The 21,656-nt window shown below is 53.2% G+C and overlaps 1 protein-coding gene and 2 long non-coding RNA genes across 3 annotated transcripts in view; 1 reads left to right on the top strand and 2 right to left on the bottom strand.

Moving 5' to 3' along the window:
• Positions 1-14,671, bottom strand: part of PDXK (pyridoxal kinase) — a 30,704-nt gene extending 16,033 nt beyond the window's left edge. The window contains exons 1-2 of the mRNA XM_070466851.1: positions 14,358-14,671; positions 854-908 (exon numbers count right to left, since the gene is read on the bottom strand). Coding sequence (XP_070322952.1) covers positions 854-908; positions 14,358-14,444 — 142 coding nt within the window. The 5' untranslated portion in view covers positions 14,445-14,671. The remainder of the gene's footprint in view (positions 1-853; positions 909-14,357) is intronic.
• Positions 12,352-13,535, bottom strand: LOC110121964 (uncharacterized). The gene is made up of 2 exons (XR_002309084.2): positions 13,190-13,535; positions 12,352-12,813 (listed from the first exon to the last, which is right to left on the bottom strand). It is a non-coding gene; the product is annotated as an uncharacterized lncRNA (long non-coding RNA).
• On the top strand, positions 13,622-20,825 carry LOC110121963 (uncharacterized). Its single transcript, XR_002309083.2, has 3 exons — positions 13,622-13,741; positions 18,876-19,061; positions 20,605-20,825. It is a non-coding gene; the product is annotated as an uncharacterized lncRNA (long non-coding RNA).
• Positions 20,826-21,656: the final 831 nt, after the last annotated feature.

The following is a 21,656-nucleotide window of genomic DNA, read 5'->3' as shown; positions in this document are numbered from 1 at the left end:
CCCAAGCCAGCAATCCCATGGGCTGGTCCTTGGGTCCCCATACACAACAGCCTTCACTCAGCCTCCGTGACCTTCCGAGTTCCAATGGGCAGATTCAAGCAGTTGTTCACATTAGGGAAGGGAGGGGATGTGAGACCAGGCAGAAACAAACAGTCCAGAGCAGACTTGGGCACAGTCCTGTTTCTCCATCACCGGGTACATACAACAATGTCTCTGAGCTGTTCTGCAGATACCGAAAGCCACTCCAGGTGGGAAAAGTTAACGATTAACCGTGGTATGCTGCCCACAAGCATGCAGACCCCAGGCTGGTTGGACCTGAAGGTTGATGATGTTGACTCCTACTTACCTCACCAACCACCCCTCAGAAGAATGCCGAGCTGATCGCTCCCTCTTTTACTATAAAACTTGTCGCTGTCTTCCCCAAGTTGGGACACTTGCTTTTGAGGGCATGAGCCCACTGTGTCCCCCTTTGCCTGGCAAAGCAATAAAGCTCTCCTTTTTCTACTTCACTCAGAACCATCTCTGAGATTTGATTTGGCACCAATGTTCAGAGAAGCTGAGCTTGCGGCAGTGCTCCAGCCCACGGTGTCACCCGGGGAGTGGGGGGCGCCCAGAGCCGGTACCTGGATCACCAACCTCAGCTCAAGGAGGAAACAGGGGACCAGATGACACGTCACCCACCTGAGTCATCCAACCACCAAAGCAGCTGAGCTGATTTAAACGTGTAGCTGGCAAACTCACCCCCAACATGTTCTATTTCCTATAAGATGAGGGGGGCGGCCCCCCGAATCTAAGGGACCACTTCCCATGCCCACACCTGGCTCTGCCAAGATAGCTGAGACCAACACCTTACCTGTGTGGTTTGAAAACTGGACAGAATTGACCGCATCCACCTCAAACCCCAAAACCTGCAAGATGGACAGAGAAGGAGGGGGCGTAAGAGAGCTGGCGGGCATGCACTGGCACACAGCAGGTGCCTGACACGGCCTGGGGCAGGCAGGAGGGTCTCCGACCTAAAGAACAGGAGGAGGGTCTCCCCAGGGCAGCTTCAGCACCCACAACTGCAGGGATGAGCAGGGAGGTGACAGGGAGTGTGGGGAGCAGCCAGCCAAAAGGCCGAGGCCCAGAGGCCATGGCCCACCTGCTGGAACTGCCACCAAATCAAGGTGCTCAGAGACCAGCATGGGATCCATCTGTTTAGACACAAAGAGGGCAGTCAGGCCCCCACCCGGATGGGAGGACAAGGCTGAGGGCTCCCACTCCCTCCCCAGGAGCCTGGCTTGGAGCCCCTGCATTCTCGCAGGTCAGCTGGGGAGAAAGGCTCCAGGCTGGGGCCCAAGATCCACAAACCCGCTCCCAGACAACAGGGACCCCACCCCACTGGGCCAGCCTCACTGGCCCCAGCTCAGGTCATCCGGCCACTGCTGGGGCTTGGACGCCCATCTGCGTCGCCAGCCTCTCCAGAGCTCCGGGGGCACAGCGGGTAAGGGAGGGGAGGGTAGGCCCTGGTGCCTAGCACCCGCCCGCATGAGGCCGCAGGGGCCACCTGTGTGCCCGGAAGGTCCCTCCTCCTCTCCTGGACTCGCCTGACCCACCTCTGTGTCCCGTCTCTCCCTACCCCGCTTCTACAGGGGGTCGAGACCCTGTGCTCTGGGGCTGGCAGCACAGAGCAGGGTCTGATGAGGGGGTCACTTGTTCACCAGACACACCACTCATGACACTCCCACAAGCCCCTCACTCTGCACCCCAGCCCCGGTCCCCAGGCCCCTCCCTATGCCCAGCCAGGTCTCAGCTGGGAGGTTCACTTCCAGCAGCAACCCCAGCAAAGAAGCCATGCCGGGGGGGGCGAGAAGACAGCGCCCTGTGGGGTGGGCAGCGTGGCGGGCAGTGTGAGGGGCCCCGGGAGTCAGGGGCTTGTCCCTGATCCCCACTGCTGATGGGGGAGGAGGTGCCACCGCTGACCAGGGGGGCGGGAAGATGAGGCTAAGGTCAGGGGAGTGAGCCTCAGGGACCCACTGCCGGGACCCCCATTAAACGTGGCCCCTGACCACGCTCCCTCCGCTGAAGATGAGAACAAAGGCCCTTTGCCATAACTGGTCCAGTGGAGAGACAGTCCCTGGCTGTCCCCACCTTCCTGTCCACCAGGAACTTACCAAACCCTCCCCTCTTGCCTTTATCTGAACACCAACAACTTTCGGGGGTCACCTCAATGTCCCCAAATAAGCAAAGCTCTCTGGCCACAAAAGTGTCTGTCTGCTGCGGGTGTTGGGGCAGGACTGGGGGTCCCTAGATGCAGATGTGGGCCACACCCCAGCTCTTCATGGGGGCTGTGGTTACCAGGCATGCTCCTTTTGTGAATTCATTGAGCTATACACTTATGAAGTCTTTCTAAAAAGCCAGTATTATGAGGACTTAAATCAAGGAAAAATTCCAGTCTTCTTAACCTAGAAAGTTAAAACTGGCAACTTGTGAATTTTCTGGCCAGATTTCAGGGCCTCCTAGACTGACAGAGCTCACGGTATTTCAGATCCCTAAATTCTAATCAACTCCAAAGAAACAGATTTGAAGCAACGATGACACAAATCCTGAAAATCCTGCCAGAATACCCCGCTCCATTGCTTCTGGAAGCGTAGATAATTAGTCCTTCAGAGCCAGCACACGCGAAGGAGCTATTTTCTGTTTTTAAATGATTGCGCTAAGCGCTGGGCTGACATCTCCATTTCACAAACCAGCAGCATATTTGTCGGCATGGTAGGGGCCCTGTCAAAGCTTCGTGCAGGGTCGGGCAGGTACAGCCAAAAGCCAAGACACAGGGCCCGGCTTCCTGATGGGAAACGGGGGAAAAGGAGGTGCCTGTTGTTAACACCTTGTCTTCCGCTCAAACCTCTGCTTCTGGGCTCAGCTCTGCGATCTGGGGCTGGGACCCTGGATGGCACATCTGTGCTCAGCTAGGAGCTTCTGACGGGACACGGAGGGGGCGGCAGGGTGGGGAGAGACCAGAGATGGAGTCCACCCCTGCTGGTCACCTTCCCCAGCACCGTTTTTCTTTATCCACACAGGCAGAGCCCCCGGAAGCAACTGAACCCACTCTGATCTCTCCATTGCTCCCAGCACCCCATCACACAGCCCTAAACATCCCGTCTCCCTCAGCTTTAAGTCCCGGCTGTAAGCAGACAGGGAGGCAGTCCCTGGAGAAAGAACCAGGCATGGATAGTCTAAATGTTTGGTTTCAGCCATGTGGTGAGCCAAGCCTGGTCACAGTGCTTGCCCTTGAATAGGTCTCGGTAATTATTGATCTTCAGAGAACAAAAGAACGCAGGGCAGTTACTGAGCAAGAGGACTAACAACAGCAAAGGAAACCAATCAGATGTCAAGACCCCCAGCTCCACCTGCCCTCGCTCACTCCTCCCCCCTTTCTTGCCCTGACACAACCCAGTTGAGTGTGGGTGGGGCCACCAGGAGTCCAGTCTATTCACACGCACCCTTAGGAGCAGAGTTCTCTTTCCCTAAGAGAAATAAAAGCAAAAATAATCAAATGGGACCTAACTGAACTTGAATGCTTCTGCACAGCAAAGGAAACCATAAACAAACCAAAAAGAACCTAGGGGCTGGGAGAAAATACGTGCAAACAATGTGACCAACAAGTGGAAGACCTGGTGTTCAGTCGCTGAGTCCTGTCTGACCCTTTGTGACCCCATGGACTGCAGCACGCCAGGCTTCCCTGTCCATCACCATCTCCCAGAGTTTGCTCAAATTCATGGTCATAGAGTTGGTGATACCAATGAAATAGTACTCAGCCAGAAACAGGGAATGAAATAATGCTATTTGCAGCACATGGATGGATGTAGAGATTATACACTAAGTGAAGTCAGACAAAGAAAGACAAATATTATATCATCACCTATATATGGATACTAAAAAGTAATACAAAAAAAGAAACAGACTCACAGACACAGAAAACAAACTTATGGGGAAAGGAAGTAGGGCAAGAGATCAGTTAGGAATATAGGGACATGTCACTGCACCTAGAAGATAAACAAGGATTTACTCTATAACACAGAGAATTATATTCAGTGTCTTATAATAAACTATGATGGAAAAGAACACATCGTGTATTAACTGGGTCACCATGCTACACCCCTGAAACTAGCACAGCATCATAAATCAACTACATTTCCACTTGAAAACAAGCCAAGCCACGTTCTCTGACTGGGGCGGAAGAGGATGTCCGTGTGTTCTGAAGGAGAGGACTCAGTGCCCCGCTGGCCCTGCGCATGCAGGCTGCGTGGGGAGCAAGGCCGCCGTGCGGCCACGAAGCTCGCCCGGCTCCAATGACCTGTACACCAGTGAGTCTGGTACCTGCCCCAGCTCCCACCCCATCAGCTGCGGCCACATCCTAGGCTCCGGTGGCCACTCAGCCTGTCTTCCAACCCAGACTGGCAGCTGGTGGTCAGCTGGCGGAATTACACCAGGGAAACCGGCCCTGCCCCACCCCCGCCAGTTTTTCACCATTTACCAGCAACAAGACTCGTTTTGAGAAAAAAGAGGAACTGGCTAGTTCAGCATGGGAAAGGGAGGGGAGGGGAGGCCTTCCGAGATCGGGGAGAACACCATCTCGGGCCTAACCACCTCCCCCAATGTCCCCAGCCCAGTGCCAGCCAGGGGCAGGTGCTGCTGGAATTCTCAAGCGGGCCTGTTTCAAGTCCTTGCTTCCATCTGGGAAACCTCTGTGCTATCCTTCCCCTGCTCCTCCAAAGCACCCCGCTGACACCAACCTTTGAGGGCTACCTGTGGGATGAGGCCCAGACCCCAGGCTGTGCGTCCCACCGACTGTGAATTCCACACCACTCTCTGAACCCCCAAAGCCCTTCTGCCTCTGGGCCTCTGTGAGCAGCCCCCAAGTCTGAAACAGTGACTCTTGGCTCCAAAACCCTGTTGGAAACCGTGTCTTCTCAGCCTCCACTAGAGCACCCAGGTTTGGTGGGGGGGGGGTTAGGAGTTTGGACTCCCTGGCACAGTGACCCCCTGGGATGAGTCCATCGCCCTGTGGGCCTCTGAATGTAGGCTGGGGGCCAAAGCCAGGCTTCAGGCTCCACTTCAGAAAGAACTAGAGTCTCAGCCAAGAGGTTCCAGGTCCAGCTGGTCTGCTGCCCACCGAGGTCGTGCCAGTTCAAGTTCACTCAGCTGCTGAGGAAACCTGGCTCCACGAGGCCACGTCTAATGCTGGGGACACAGTCTCAGATCCAGGACGGCCAAAGAGATGCACAGGCAAATGGAGGCCCTTCGGGCATCAGACAGGGCCTGATCCTCAACCCCATGCTCCAACTTCCCACCTCTCCCCCAGGGCAGGGGAGACCCCAACGGCTGGCAGGCAGGCCCACCCAGAAGAGCACATTCAGAAGCTCCAGGGGCATCCACCACAAAGGACAGTGACATCAAAGACAAGGTCCACGCAGGCCCTCGAGTCCCGGTAACGTGGACCTCAGTCCACGCTTTAGGCACAGCATCCCTCCTGAGGGCAGCTACACGTGCTGGGGGCCTAAAGCCACATCTGAGCCCCCCATCCGTGCTCCTGCCTGGATGCTGCATCATCAGCCACTGCTGACAGCCAGGCACACACGGCGAGAGCATGCACAACGGAGAGCAGGGAAGCCCAGGCCACCTAGCTTCCTCCACGGGAGGGTCAGGGCTGGGCAGCGAGAGGGCTCACTTTGTTAGGGGAAGCACAGTGATTGAAACGGCCCACCCTGGCCAGGCACCATAGTAACCATTTGCATGAGTTGTTTTATGACAGGAGGTCCTGATAAGGAAGATGGAACTAATAAGCCACCACCAGCCAGAAGAGTTCGGGAAAGGTTGAGAGGAGACACTGCCTGTCCGTCCACTTCCCAGAATCCCTCTCGCTAGCATCCTTCTTGGCTGAGAGATGCGTGCGCCACCAGGACAGACTCTGAATTAGAATGATTGGCCAAAGACCACCCGGAAACTAATCCCATCACCATAAAGCCCGAGACTGTGAGCCACGTGACAGAGCAGTTCTCCTGGGTTCCCTCACCCTCCTGTTCTCCACCTGGGTGCACTTCCCAATAAAATCTCTTGCTTTGTCAGCATATGTGTCTCCTCGGACAATTCATTTCTGAGTGTTAGACAAGAGCCCAGTTTCGGGCCCTGGAAGAGGTCCCCCTTCCTGCAACAACTTCACCATCTTCAAAACCTTCACTGAGGCTTGTTTTGTGAGACGTTTTCAGTCACTCTCCTAGGAAATCAGAATTAGCAAAGAGGGGACACAGGAAAGCCATGTGCCTGTGGTCCGACTGATCAGCCTTGGGTACTCCAGGGTCCCTTTCTCCACCCGTCCCTGATCAGCCCGACCACTCAGCCCAACTCGCAACCACCCACTCCGTGTCTCCCACGGGAGCTCCGATGGGGAACAGCCCTGTGTCCCCCGAGCAGTGCTGTACCCCCACCCCCGTCTGGCTCGCCTTAAGTCCCAAGGCCACCTTCGCCCCACATGCGCCCTCATCTCCTGGGCAGCCGGCCTCGGACCCCCTCACCCTGGCCCCAGCCCTGCTCCCAGCGCAGTGCACCCACCCCAGCCGCCAGGCCCCGCACACTCGCTGGTCAGGTTCAGCTGGGCACTGCCCTAAAAGAGGCAGTCTTGGCCCAAGCGCCCAGCAGCACCGGCTACAGACGGGGGACAGGGTGGCAGCTCTGGTCAGGGGACGGGAGGGGCTGCCTCTCCTCGGCTGACCCCACGATTCTGTTCCAAGGCCATGGCCCCACGCATTCCTCTCTCCTGGACAAACTCCGTCTACTCTACCCTTGGCGGCACTCTCCTGGAACACTCTTAGCAGAGCTGGCTGCTCTTATTTCAAAAGCTCCATGGGGGTGAGCCCCAGGGACATCCAGGCCTATGAGCCACACCACCGGGAGGCCCTCTCTGCATGGTCACAGCAGCACCTGCTCGCGCACACCTGCTCAGGTCTCTAGGCCAGCAGCCTCTCAGCACAGACCCTTCCAGAGAGGTCCCTGTGAGGGGTGGTCTCGCCATCATGAGGCAGGGTGCCACACCACACAACTGCACACGCGAGCCCACATGTACACACCCACAGCTGAGCACACACACACAACACAGACCATTAAGTTCTTGCTCTCAGCCCCAAACTAAGAAAGGGTTACAAAATCAAGATATTGAGCAATTCTGGACATTCTTGGGAAAACCCAAAAGGCAGGAGAAATGCAGAAGCAACACCTAAGTTCCAGGGTGGGGACACACTGGAGGAGACAGGGACTTCCAGGGTGAAGCAAGCAGTGCACAGGCATCCCAAGTCACTGGGTTCCAGCCCTGGCGCACTCCCCTGGGAAGTGACAAGGGGGCCCGAGGCGGGGCAGGAAGAAGCTGTGCTTTGGGGCACTGACTCCCTGGCACTGTCTGCCAACGCATGTGTCACCGTGAAAACCTCTAAAGCAAACACTACATCATTTAAAGGGCAGGTGACATCTTTCCAGCATCTTTCAAGCACAGTCCTGCTAGAAAAGGTCCTTTTTATCCAAGGAATTCCAAGGAAAAAGCATAAAGATTTTCCAAGAACCAGGTGTTTTAAGACAAACCAAGAGAGCCTCTGAACAGGGCCACTTTACAGCTCAGGCGGTTCTTAAAGGGGAGAGGTGGAAAATAAGCTGCTTATGGCCGGAAGCGTCCTCATCATCACCAGTCACAAGCCTTTAGGAGAGGCCGGGGTGAGCCGGCCACACTCGCTTGCTGGGCAGCTCTGCGGCCTCTGCTCAGGTCCTGTGGCCCCATCACTAGGCAGAGAGGGTCTGAACCTAGGTTTCCAGTCCAGGGGCCTCTCTGCACAATCTGTTGCCTCCCAGCCTACCCCTTCCTGCCGGGTGTCCAAGCCAGTCCACTGGCAAACAGGCCTGGCTTTGAGGTCCCTGCACAAGAAACCGCCTCCAGCCCTGCCGGATGTCTCGGCTCTGCTTCTGCACCAAGGGGCCTGGAGAGTCAGAGAACGAGGTGGGTTTCTATAGGCTCCCAAATGAGACAACCCCTGACCCACCTTCCAGGGCTGCCTGTAGTCTTGGCAACATGGTACTGAAATGGGGTTCTGAGCTAAGGTCCCAAATCAGATTCTCAAGGTCACAGAATTATCTATGTGCCCCCTACCCCCAGCATGGCCCTTCAAGGCGGCATCCTGGGCCTCAAGTGACCCCAGCAGAGGTCCTGGGTGCCCAAGGCCGCCGTGCCAAACCAGACACAGCCTCAGAAGGAAGCAGACACCACACATCTGGCACGAGGCCAGCTACCACCTGCCTGGCAACCCTCAGAAAGACTCATCTGCTCAGCAGAGTGGCTGTTGGCATCGCAAGTGCTAGCCACCCTGGCAGGAGAAGTGCCTGGCAGTTGGAGGGAGACACAGGAGTCGTGGCTGAGGCAGCAGCTCGACTCCCACCTGCACTGTTCTTCCCAGAAAGGACAGCTTTTGGATGCTGGAGCTTTAATTAAACACCCAATTTGTGCCACTTTTAAATCTCTCTGAACAGGCTCCTTTTAACTCACAGTGAATTGAACAGCAGCCCCTAAAATACATACTGGCTGAGGATTCATGCACATACTGGACTGGAAATTGGGTCTGGCAAGATACAATCAAGTTAAGCATCTCAAGCTAAGATGGCCCCTGGATTATGTCAGTAGACCCCACACCCAATGACAAAGGTGCTTATTTGAGACACACAGAAGCAGGCCATGCAACAAGAGGCACGGACTGGAGTGATGTAGCCACAAGCCAAGGATGCCTGGAGCCCCCTAGAAGCTGCAAGAGGCAGGAAGGACCCTCCCCTCCAGCCTCTGGGGGAGGGATCACGGCTCTGTCAACACCCTGACTTCAGACTCTTGGCCTCTAAATTGTGGGAGAATAAATCCATGATTTTAAGCCCCTCTTTGTGGTACTCTGTTATGGCCACCCCCCAGAAACTCATAAAGAGCCTAAGCCTCATTTATCTGCTATATTTTTACTTTTTACTTCTTTTACTTTTTTGGACTGTACCACGTGGCATACAGGATCATACTTCCCAGACCAGGGATCAAACCCAGGCCCCCTACATTGGGAGCCCAGAGTCTTAACCACTAGACAACCAGGGAAGACCCCTGCTGTGTTTTCACCAAAAAAAAAAAAACGGAAAGCAATAGGGCAGGAGTGGGGTTGTGGGGCTGCTGGACAATGGGAGTAAAGTGGACGTGTTAGTCACTTAGTTGTGTCCAACTCTTTGCCACCCCATGGACTGTAGCCCGCCAGGCTCCTCTGTCCATGGAATTCTCGAGGCAAGAATACTGGAGAGGGCAGCCATTCCCTTCTCCACAGGATCTTCAGATTCTTTACTGTTTGAGCCACAAAGAGGATGGGTGGGATCTATAAAAACACAGGAGTAGCTGCTGGATCAACAGGCCTGTGTACACAGCGGGGACTCAGAAGTATACTTCCAGCCAGGAAGAACGTGATGTTTTCTACTTCCAAGAGGAAAGCAGCCCGCAGAGTCCAGGGTGGGAGGAGGCCACACTGGGTCCATCCACCCCTTCCCTTTTCTCTCCCTAGAAGCAAGGTCAGAACAGTGAGAGGTCCCAGGGTCTGGCCAGGGAAGGGGCCCCAGAACCATCACAGGCATGATGCCCTCGACCTGCAGCCCCCACCTCCAGAGACAGGACAGGAAGGCACGAGCCCACCCTCTCGCTTCCCTCGCTCACTGCCGACGTGGGATCAGCCTGCCCACGGCTCTACCTGCTGTTGCTGGTCACAGCAGCATGTGCCCCTCAGCCACTAAAACGGACTATGAACTCGAGCCACGGAACAAATCCAAAACCAGGGTCAAGGTTCTGGTCCTTTCTCTTCTGTGTTAACATTTTTCTCTGCCCAGGGAAGGCAGCTGCCTGCAGGCTACCCACCTGAAATCACACTACTGTGCTGTGGTATTAAGTGTTAATTGCTAAGTTGCATCTGACACTTTTTGACCCTTTGGACTGTAGCCTGTGAGTGATAGTCGCTCAACTGTGTACAACTCTTTGTGACCCCATGGACTATAGCCTGCTAGGCTCCTCTGTTCATAGGATTCTCCAGGCAAGAATACTGGAGGGGGTTGCCATTTCCTTCTTCAGGAGATCGTTCCCACCCAGGGATCAAATCCGGGTCTCCTTCTTCAGGAGATCATTCCCACCCAGGGATCAAATCCGGGTCTCCTGCATTGCAGGCAGACTCTATACCATCTGGGCTACCAGGGAAGCCGGTGGGGACCTGGCAAAAAGCAGTTTGAGAACCAGAGCCCTGAAGCCCAGACATCTAGCTTGCAGACATCTAGCCAGGACAACCCTGGGAGTGGTGGAAGGTCCCTGGGCAGGGATCCACACTGCATCCCACCACAAGCAGAACCTGGGAGCTTGGCACCACGTGATCACTAACAGGACTGTTCTCACTGTGCAGATGAGGCTGAGAATGTCTGAGGGGCACGGCCGGCCCCTGAGCCGTTTCTCCAAGACCCGGGCACCGGGTCAGCACCCCTCCACCGGCAGCCTCTCCACCCCGCACAAGTGCATATTCTGTCTCCCCAAGTGTGTGTGGGCCAGCCAGACCCCACCTTCTCCTGCCATTTCCAAGCTCTCTTCCCACAGTCAGCTGTGTGGGTAACCCCACCTGTGGCATCTCCAGCTGTACAACATCCATCAAAATTCAGAACATTTTCCCCACTCGGCACAGCTGTGTAGTCAGGGGACACCTGCTGGAACTGTGCAAGGCACGGCCACTTCCAGGCTCTGCTCACCCCCAGCCCATCCTGCCCCATGCCCTGCCCCTCTGTGCTACAGCAGTGCTCACATGTTGGGTGGGGAGCAAAATGCCTGCAGGAGACCCCACGGAGCCTCCCGTAGCCCTTACAAGAGCTCGGCAGCCTAGCCAAAGCAAGCATGCACAGACTTATGGACTCTGGACAAGGAAGCACTAAATGGCCAAGGGGAGAAAGTGTACAGTGAGCTAAGGAAAACCTCTGGAAATTGTTCTCTATGGGCTGAACGTGTGTCCCAAGTGGGACCTTAAATAAGGACCGTGTGAGTGCTCCCACGGCTGAAACAGAGTTCATTATTCTGAGAGTCGATTCCTAGGCAGGTGGATAAGAAGTCTGGGGGTCCCCAAGGACAGAGGGGTCTGGAATTCTCAAGGAAGAGGAAAGGACAAACCTTTTTTCCCTTCTACATTCCTTAGGATTATACAACAATAATGTATCCTGCTTGAGGACAGTTTCTGGAAAAAAAACTGTTCTGTAAAAAAAATTAGTTCTAAAAAAAAATTAGTTCTGGCTAATCCTGTTATCTTAAAATGTAAATTGTGGGAGTGAGTCTAGTAAGGTCTTTACAACCTCCAGACATTCTTTTGATTCACCGTAATAACTAATTAGAAGTATATAACTCCATTGCTAATGCTAGTGAGGGAGCACTCTTTCTGCCCCCTTCTATGTCTATGTCAGAAGCTTTCTCTATCTCTTTTATACTTTAATAAAACTTTATTACACAAAAGCTCTGAGTGATCAAGCCTTGTCTCTAGCCCTGGGTTGAATTCTTCTCCTCCAGAGGACAAGAATCTCGGTGTCTTTCGTGGTTCAGCAACAACCTTTCAATTTTCTCAGCTCTGGAGGCTGAAGTACACCATCAGGTGGGCTTGGTTTGGTGGAGCATGTTTTGAGAGCCACCCTCTCTGCTTTCTCCCCCTCCTCAGCTTTTTCCACCCGAAGACTACATGAGGAGGAGGAAATGATGAGGGCAAAGGACACAGGAAAGGAAGTGATCCAGGCCCGATGGAGGCCCTGGCCTCCCTTAGATGCCCCAGGCACACTTGGCTGCCCACTGGCCCTATTACCTCCCTGTCTGGTCTTTCTGCAGAGAGGACTAAGAAAAGCACCCGAGGCATTGGGGTCACCTCACTCAGCAGCCAGCACCTCCGAGGCACCTCCCAGGGATGGTCACCCTTATCGGGTCCTTGGAGTCAGGCACTGTGCCCATTCCACAGATAAGGCAACTGAGCACTAGAGAGCTCAAGGTGGAAGGTAGCCTCTTCAAGTCTCCAGCTTAAGAATGAGCCTCCAGGGGAGTGTGAATAAAGAGTAACAAAAGAGCCTGGCTTACTTCCAGCTCTACAGGGTTAAGTCTAAGCCACAGCAGTGGCCCATCTGAGGAATTCAGGATAAAAAAAAATGGGGCAGGTACTCAGTGCTTTGCGTAAACAGATGTCAGATGCAAATCTAGAAAGAATTTCAATGACTCCAAATTCCTGCATCTTTTCATACTTAGAATAACACGAAAATCAATAATTTAAGATATCTCTTCTTATTAGCAGTAATCTTTTATCCAGAAGTAAGCTTGAATGCAAGTATTTCCCAGTTCCCAAAACCTCATGTACAAACTGGCCTCTCCCTGACCTCTCTGGAGCAGTGCCCTGAGAGGCTGTCTCCGGGGCTACAGTCCTCAGTAAGTCCATGACTAAAACTCACAACTCCCTTGCTGTGTGTTTTTCTTTAAGTAGGAAAGAGGAAGTGCAGGAATGGATTAAGTCAGAGACAGGTGTTACCCCCACCCTGGGGATACAGAAGGGGGATGGCACCCCCAACGTCTGTCCCTGAAGACCACAGGTAAGGATGCTGGATAGAGAGGAGACCTCAGGTAAGAACCAAGGTTCAGCCCTTCAGAGGCCCTTCCCAAGGCGGGTGGTCTGGAGGAGCATCCCATCAAGTAATCGGCAAAGGACATGTTGGTCTGCAAGTTTAGGTCAGTACCTAGAAATCAAGGAACAGATGATCAGAGGAACAACTTGCCCAGGGAAAGAGAAAGAAGGAGTGGCCTCAGGGAGAGACAGAGGCCCAGGGAAGCAGCAGGGTCTACACACCTCTGCACACTTCTGCCAAGGGCGGCTCCCTCCAGGCAGGGTGCAGGCGGACCATATCTGGTAGGGAACTGCCTGGTTCCACCTTCTGGGGCCGCCCCTGCTTCAGGGATCCTGCACTTTCACCCCAGCACTGTCCCACCACAGAGGCCCTGCTCAAGCAATCAGTGACCAAGAGCTGGGGCCCCGGGACCGGTCCCGGAGTGTACCCTGGCTGCCCCCACGGCTTGCACCCCCGCTGGTGGGAACAGGAGGGCCAAGGACCTCACATTATCTTCATGGGTGCTCACAGATCACAGGCAGCCGGCCAGGCAGGTCAGTTGGACTGGAACCCTTGTACCATTCCACCTTCAAGCCTTTGTTCCACTGCCTCCTCCTCGGGAGACGGGCAGGCCAGCCTCAGGTCGGCCCTCAAGCTTTACTGAAGGATTCCAACCCTTCCCACGTCCCCTCCGGCCAGCTGGCACCTACAGGCCATTGTGACTGGGTGGCCCTTTATGATCTTGAGGGTCCAGCACAGGGCCCTCATGTACAGCCTGCACAGCAGGGGCCAGACACTAGCTCCAGGTTCGAGGATCGGACCCAGGGACAATGGGCCAAAGATGCATGGTCCAAGAGAGCCACCAGTCTGAACGCACAGCCTCCTGCTTAGCCCACAGGGCAAGGAAGTGATGGTGAGCCCAAGGCTGACACCCCATTGCACCCAGGCCTCATCCTGACCCTCCAAGGGGCCACCCAACCACAACCTCGGGGCTGAGACAGGAAGCAGCGAGTATCACTGATGAACCACAGAGAGACCGTGAGCCCCTCCAGAAGCACAGGTAGGGGAAGCGGGAAGCCCGTGGGCACCCCAGTAGGGAAAGGCTGACACATGTAGGAAGCGGCTTCTAGAGCCAGACCCTGCACTGCCTGAACTGCCCTCTGGGCTTTACTTCTCCGGAACCAACACCGGCAGATAGGCCCCCTCCGTCCCATCCCCTCCAGGCGACCGCCTCCCAACGAGCAGTCGCAGGGTGGAGCCTCCGGACCCGCAGGGGGCGGGGACCGGAAAGGGACCGGTCGCCCACCAGGTGAGCAGTGCAGAGACCTGCTTGCTCAGCGCCCACCTTCGCTGGGTCTCCGGCCGCTGCTCCGCCTTTTCCCTTCCCCAGGGTCGGGCCGGTGGGAAAGGGCGGGGGCTGGCGGGTGCTCACAGCACGCTCCCGGGGGCTTCATTCTAACCGAGCGTCCCCACCCCCGCCCCATTCCACCCGCCGGGGTCCAAGTGCGGCCCCGCCCCCGCCCCTGCAAAGTGCCCGCCTCCCCCGCCCGCGTCTGGAACCCCGCGCTCCAGATCATCCGGGCTGCCGGGCCAAGGTCACGCGGCCCGGCAGCGGCCACCCCTTCGCTGGCCCGCACGGCCGGGCGCGGGGACACCGCCGGGTTACGTAAGCGTACCTGCAGCGGGAACGTGGCCGCCCGGTTGCCCACGTAGCCGCGGACGACGTGGCTTTGAATGGAGAGCACCCGGCATTCCTCCTCCATGCCGGGCCTGCCGCGGCGGCGCGGGACCGGGGGGAGGTCAGCGTCTCCGCCGCGCGCTCCGCTCGGCTTCGGCCACGCTCTGGCTCCGCTCCGCCGCGGCCCGGATCGGCGCAGGCGCTCGGCTCGGACGACAGACCGCCTCCCTCTGACCTCAGCGCGGCTGGGAACCCGCGGGTCCCGCGCTGCGCCGGGGCGGGCCGGGGGCGGGGCATTCGCCTGTCCCCGCCCACTCCCGCCCCTCCCGGGCAAATTGTCTACCGCAACCCGGACCCGGGCAACCCACTCACATCTCTGCGCTACCGGCACGTGGGCGGCCACCCTCCAAAACATCGGCTTGCACTTTCAGTTTTACCCGGTGGGGCGCTGCAGGCTGCGCCGGCCTTCCTTCATTCATCGGTTCCTCGAGTCCTTCATTCACTCCACACAGGTCCGCCCCCTGGCCTGCACCACACCTCTAACCCCGGGGCCGCACACTGCCTGCGAGGCAGGACCTCGAGCCCGACCGACAAGGGCCCCAGCGGAGGAAGCGCACGGGCGAGGCGCCCCGGAAGTGGGCGCGGACAGGGATGTCTGCAAGTGGGCTGCTGGGCTTAGAGTTACCGGGACTACCTTCCCCAGGTCCCGGGGGAGCGCGGTGCCTGGCCCCAACTCCAGGCCCTGCAAGGCCCGGAACTCGCATGCGGTCCACCGCCCCTGCGGCCACCGCGGGGACCGGCGCTAGAACGCACGGGCCCTGAGACCCTCCGGCAGGACCAAGGATCCAGGCCCGCCTTGCTACCCGGGCGCCCCTACCTAGGGCATGCACTCCTGATCCACGACCAAATCACCCTGCAGAGGCCTGGGGGGCGGACGCCTCCACCACCATGAGAACTTTGGGGACCCAAGGACTCAGTTCCCCCACCTTGGACACATGACTGGCCTCCTCAGGGTGTGCTGGACCGAGCCACGTGGCCAGTGCCCACCCTACCCACCCTGGGCAATGTTCCCCATCAGAACCTATTGGCAGGGGCAAACCCATGTGGTGGGGGGGCCTAGTCTGTTACCCAAGGCAAGTAAGATCATGTGTGCCACTCACAGGGAGGTCAAAGAAATCTATCCTAGTTTGGAGCAGAGCAAGTTTTACTGCTGGGTGGAGTCAGAACAGAGTGGTGGTGGTTTAATCGCTAAGTCCTGTGTGACTCTTGCAACCCCATGGACTATAGCCCACCAGGTTCCTCTGTTCATGGAATTTTCCAGGCAAGAATACTAGAGAGGGTTGCCATTTCTGGTACCCAAAACCCTCAGCCCCTTCATGGTTTTGTCGACTAAAAAAGATGCACAACTTGAGAGTTGTGAGTGAAGTTTTATTCTGGACAAAATGAGGACTGCAGCCCAGGAGGCGGCACCTCAGATAGCTCTGAGAGACTGTTTCAAAGAGGCAGTGGGAGAAGGTCAGTGCGTAAGAGTTTGGTGGAGGAGTTCAATACAATTAAGTGCTTACTTTACAAGAGTTTTCCACTAATCAGGAGGAGCTGCTGTCACCATGAAGGGATTCAGTTCTTTCTAGATATGAGGAGATGCAAGGTATGGGATCACAAAATCTGTTCCTGAAAATATACAACTATCTAAAGACCTGTCCTACCAGGTTCGCTGGAGCAGAGGGTGCCTCACTCTCCACCCTGACCTCCCTCAGGGGGTGTTGAAGGTCGGCAGCTACAGCAGCACTGGGTTCAGTCTCCACAGAATTCAGCTCAGTCATTCAGTCAGGTCCGACTCTTTGTGACCCCATGGATTGCAGCACAAATATTGTCACCCTGCTTATTTAACTTATATGAAGAGTACATCATGTGAAATGACAAGCTGGAATCAAGATTACCAGGAGAAATACCAATAACCTCAGATATGCAGATGACAACACCCTTATGGCAGAGAATGAAGAGGAACTAAAGAGCCTCTTGATGAAAGTGAAAGAGGAGAGTGAAAAAGCTGGCCTAAAACTCAACATTAAGAAAACTAAGATCATGGCATCCGGTCCCATTACTTCATGGCAAATAGATGTGGAAACAATGGAAGCAGTGACAGACTTTACTTTTTTGGGCTCCAAAATCACTGCAGATGGTGACTGCAGCCATGAAATTAAAAGATGTTTACTCTTTGGAAGAAAAGCTATGGCCAACTTAGCATATTAAAAAGCAGAGACATTATTTTGCCAACAAAGGTCCATCTAGTCAAAGCTATGGTTTTTCCAGTAGTCATGTATGGATGTGAGCGTTGGTGTATAAAGAAAGCTGAGCACCGAAGAACTGATGCTTTTGAACTGTGGTGTTAGAGACGATTCTTGAGAGTTTCTTGGACTGCATGGAGATCAAACCAGTCAATCCTAAAGGAAAACAGTCCTGAATATTCATTGGAAGGATTGATGCTGAAGCTGAAACTCCAGTGCTTTGACCACCTGATGCGCAGAACTGACTCATTGGAAAAGACCCTGATGCTGGGAAAGATTGAAGACGGGAGGAAAGGGGGACAACAGAGATGGTTGGATGGCATCACTGACTCGATGGACATGAGTTTGAGCAAACTCTGGGAGTTGGTGATGGACAGGGAAGCCTGGTGTGCTGCAGTCCATGGAGTCGAAAAGAGTCAGACATGACTAAGCGACTGAACTGAAATGAACTGAAGAACTAACCACCCATATTTCATGGCTTCCCACCTTCTGAGATGGCTCACACTCTGTGGAGTATGTTTCTCCCAAGGTCTTTCTTGCTTTCTGAGATGGGCTGTGTATGGAATATGTATCTAACTAAATCCACTTGTTACCTCTCAGTTTGTCTCTCCCTGAATTATTTCTGGGATGCGACATGAGAACCTGAACTTTATTAACTAGCACCAGATGCATCCAATCCCAGGACAGTGGGTTCAAGCCCCAATCTGGACTGTGTAGTTTCAGAACCACACCGTCTGGATCGGATTCCAGCTTCTCTGATGACCGCAACATTTCTCAGTGCAAGTCAGATCAACCCTTGGTCTCAGTGTCCCCATTTCCTCAGGCAGAGTTGTAATCATAGTATCAACATTCAAGCAATGTTTAAGGGCATTCAACGAATTGACCTGAGTCACCAGCTGAAGACATCCCCTCGCATGAGTGAGTGTTCAGTATGAGTTTCCCCTTCTCTGATGCTCATCTCAGTTCCCCTGCCCTGCTGAAACAGAAGTTGGTGGAAATTTTCTCTTTTCTCATGACTGCTGGACTCCAGGTGCCATTTTTATGAATGAAGAATCTAGTTTGGAATCCTTCCATGTTTAAGAAGTTGCTCCATTGTTGAGGAACAGGCTTGGGATGTTTCCAGTTCCAGAATGTCTTTCTTAAGAGACAACAAACAAACCTGAAACCTGGATTACCAGTTTTGTTTTTTTAAATTAAGTAGGTTATTTATTTTTGCTTTATCTTGGAAATGTGTGTATGCTCAGGCACTCAGTCGTGTCCGAGTCTTTGCAACCCCCCGGGCTGTAGCCCACCTGTCTCCTCTGTCCATGGGATTTCCCAGGCAAGAATACTGGCGTGGGTTGCTATTTCCTCCTCCAGAGGATCTTGCTGACCCGGGGATTGAATCTGAGTCTCCTGTGTCTCCTGCATTGGCAGGCGGATTCTTGACCAGCACGCCACCTGGGAAGCCCTAATCTTGGGAATAGTCAAGATTTTTTGAACCTTAAAAATACTTTGGGGTCTTCTCTGGTGGTCCAGTGGTAGACAGTTTGTGTTGCAATGAAGGAAATGTGGGTTTGATCCCTGCTCTGGGCTTCTCTGGTAGCTCAGACAGTAAAGCGTCTGCCTACAATGTGGGAGACCCCGGTTCGATCCCTAGGTTGGGAAGATCCCCTGAAGAAGGAAATGGCAATCCACTCCAGTATTCTTGCCTGGAAAATCCCATGGACTGAGGATCCTGGTAGGCTATAGTCCATGGGGTTGCAGAGTCGAACACAACTGAGCGACTTCACTTTCTTCTGGGAACTAAGATCCCATTTGCTGTGGGCAACTAAGCCAGTGTGCGCCACTAGAGAAAGCCCACATGCCACCAGGAAGATCCAGCTCAGGCAAAAAAAGGAAATAAATAAATACAACACTTGGGGCCACCAGAAAATGCTCTAGATTCTTTTCTGGGCTGTCAGTGTCAGTTGACATTTTAATTCTCAAACTCGCTTGTCTGGTTTGAAACTCACCTTGCTGTCTTCAGGTCACTGAGCTGATCCTTGTGATAGCCTCTGAGGCACCACTCTAAACAGCTGCAAGCCACTGGAGAGTTTTCAGCCAAGCGTTCATGGACGTGTGCGCTGACTCCCAGTGCAGGTCCCTAAGTGGCCGTCACTGCTCGGCACCCCCACCCACAGAAATAACCTCAAGCCTCGCCCTCTGTTCCCAGCCCACCTTCACTCCAGTGTTTCCTCTCTCTCTAGTGATACTCTGATGAAGAACAGATTCATAATCTGGGCCACAGCCAAGACTTTTAGACCCTCAAGGGAGCGCCTGGGGCAAATGATTCACTGAGAAGGAGAAGAGAGAGCATGAGGGAATTCTCTTTCACTGAATTCATCATCTTCTGTGGGGCATTTGGATTTTCCTGTCATCTAACTGGAAACAAGGTTTGTTGTCCTCAGCAGTTTGACTTTGATGTAGTGACTGCTTTTCTTTCCCTGCCCTGTGCCCCTCAGAGGTTCTTAAACATCATTCACCGATTCTCTAGTTGTAAGAGAAACGAGTGTTGTGGAAAGCTGAGGGAGGTTACAAACATTAAGAAGAAGAAAACAGAAACTTGTCAGAGTCCCAGTGTCTTGAGAGTGTGTGGCTTTCTTCACTCTTTGCACATCTGTCTGGTTTTACACCAGAAATGTACTAATGTTTGACACATTAAACATTGGGATTTAATGTACTATGTGTACATGTATTTTCATACATTCAAGGTTGTCTCCAGTATTTCTCCATGGTATTTCATGACAACATTATTTTCATCACATGGAGTTACAAGAATTTGTTTAATCATCTATTATTTGATAGTCAGTCTGTCTCCAGCTTCTCAGTATTAAAAATATTTCACTGGACTTGTTTTTGTCCTTGTTCAGTCACCAAGTCATGTCCAACTCCTTGCTACCCCATAGACTGCAGCATGCCAGTCTTCCCTGTCCTTCACCATCTCCCGGAACCTGCTCAAACTCATGTCCATCTAGTTGGTGATGCCATCCAACCATCTCATTCTCTGTCATCCCCTTCACCCCGGCCTTCAATCTTTCCCAGTCATCAGGGTCTTTTCCAATGAGTAAGTTCTTCTCATCAGGTGGCCAAAGTATTGGAGCTTCAACTTCAGCAACAGTCCTTCCAATGAATATTCAGGGTTGATTTCCTTTAGGATAGGCTGGTTTGACTTCCTTGCAGTCCAAGGGACTCTCAGAAGTCTTCTCCAGCAGCACAATTTGAAAGCACTGATTCTTCGGTGCTCAGCTTTCTTTATGGTCCAACTCTCACATGCTTACATGTCTACTGAAAAAATCATAGCTTTGACTATATGGACCCTTGTTAGCAAAGTAATGTCTCTGCTTTTTAATATGATGTCTAGGTTTGTCATAGGTTTCCTTCCCAAGAGCAAGCATCTTTTAATTAAAATTAAGAACCTGCTCTACCTGTATATATGTTCTTTTTCATATTCTTTTCCGTTATAGTTTGTCACAGAGTTTTTAATATAGGTACTTGTGCTCTGTAGTAGAAACTTTTCTGGTTACTTTCTTAGCATAGATTCTTTGAAGTGGAATGACAGATAAAAAGATAGTTTATCTTAGATTCCTAACATATATTGCCAAATTATACTCTAGGAAAATATGTATTTGGCACTCCTGTTAGTGACTAATATTTTTAGCACAGACTTGTCAAGACTAAGTATCTTTATAAAGGAAGCTTGAAAACTGGAAAACAAAAAAACAGATTTTTTTCTGGATGCATTGCATGGCATGCAGGATCTTAGTTCCCTGGTCAGGGACCAAATCTATGCCCCCTGCAATGGAAACCTGGAACCCTAACCACTGGACCACCAGGGAATTCTCACAGGCGACATTTTTAGATAAGAACTTGTGTAACTTCTCTTTAGAGTTTTATAGAAGCTATATATGAAAATAAAAGGAATTGATCTAATTGCAGAAGCTGAATTTTTAGAGTGCTAACCAAGGATTCCAAGAATGGATACGTGGTTGAAATAAGGAGGCGTTTCTTTGGGCGTGTTGGGACCACAGCCTGGGAGACACAGATTCAAGAAGCACTTGAATTGTATCCTGCAGGACTGACTGCACAATGGGAGACTTAGAAATGTCGAAAAAAATGCAAGATTACAAAAATTGTTTGCCAAGAATTGGGACTGGAGCTGGTGAAACTAAGGGTGCTTGTTAAATAAAACTGGTTGGGGTTCAAAAGGATTATGTAGTTGAGAAGTGGGGGCGGGAGCTTTGAAACTCCAAGGTTGCCATTGGCAGCTGCTGGGAAATACTGTGTTGGAAATGGTTTGCAGTGTCCCCAGTTCTGACACAGTTCAGAAAATACAGGTTCTTGGTGATGCAGGAATTTGTCTGAAACCACATCCACCACGGCCACCCGGCTCCAACCTGCATGTCTGAACCAAGTTACTCAAGAGGTATAAGGGGACTTCCCTGGTGGTCCAGTAACCACTGGACCGCCTGCCAACGCAGAGGACGTGGGTTCAGTCCCTGGTCTGGGAAGATTCCACATGCTGAAGGGGCAACTAAGCCTGTGTGCTACAACTAAAGGCAAGTGCCCTGGAGCCCTGCTCCATGACCAGAGAAGCCGTGAAAGTCAGAAGCTGGTGCAGCATAACTAGAGAGTGGCCTCTGCTCGCCACAAGTAGAGAAAGCTAGGGCACACCCAAAACTAAATGTATAAAAATTAATTAATTTTTAAAAAGATGTATTGGTCTTCTGGGTGCTTCTGATAATCACAGTAAATGAGTCAGTGCTCCTCAGCCCAGGGCTCACCCAGACCTGCTCATGCAGCAGGAGAGGCCACAAGATCTACCGGCCACCCACCTACGGTGCTTATTAAGGAATGTGCTGGCCAAGGTGCGCCCTCGGCTCAGCAGCGCCTCATCTGGAAAACATGGGTAATAACAGCATTTCGAGGGCATATTTCCAGGGGAATCTCATTCACTGGAGCTTCCCTGGTATCTCAGGCAGTAAACAATC

This window comes from Odocoileus virginianus, chromosome 4 (assembly GCF_023699985.2).
Source record: "Odocoileus virginianus isolate 20LAN1187 ecotype Illinois chromosome 4, Ovbor_1.2, whole genome shotgun sequence".
Classification (NCBI taxonomy): domain Eukaryota; kingdom Metazoa; phylum Chordata; class Mammalia; order Artiodactyla; family Cervidae; genus Odocoileus; species Odocoileus virginianus.
Note: the sequence above shows the minus strand (reverse complement) of the source record. Positions and strands in the feature narration are given on the sequence as shown.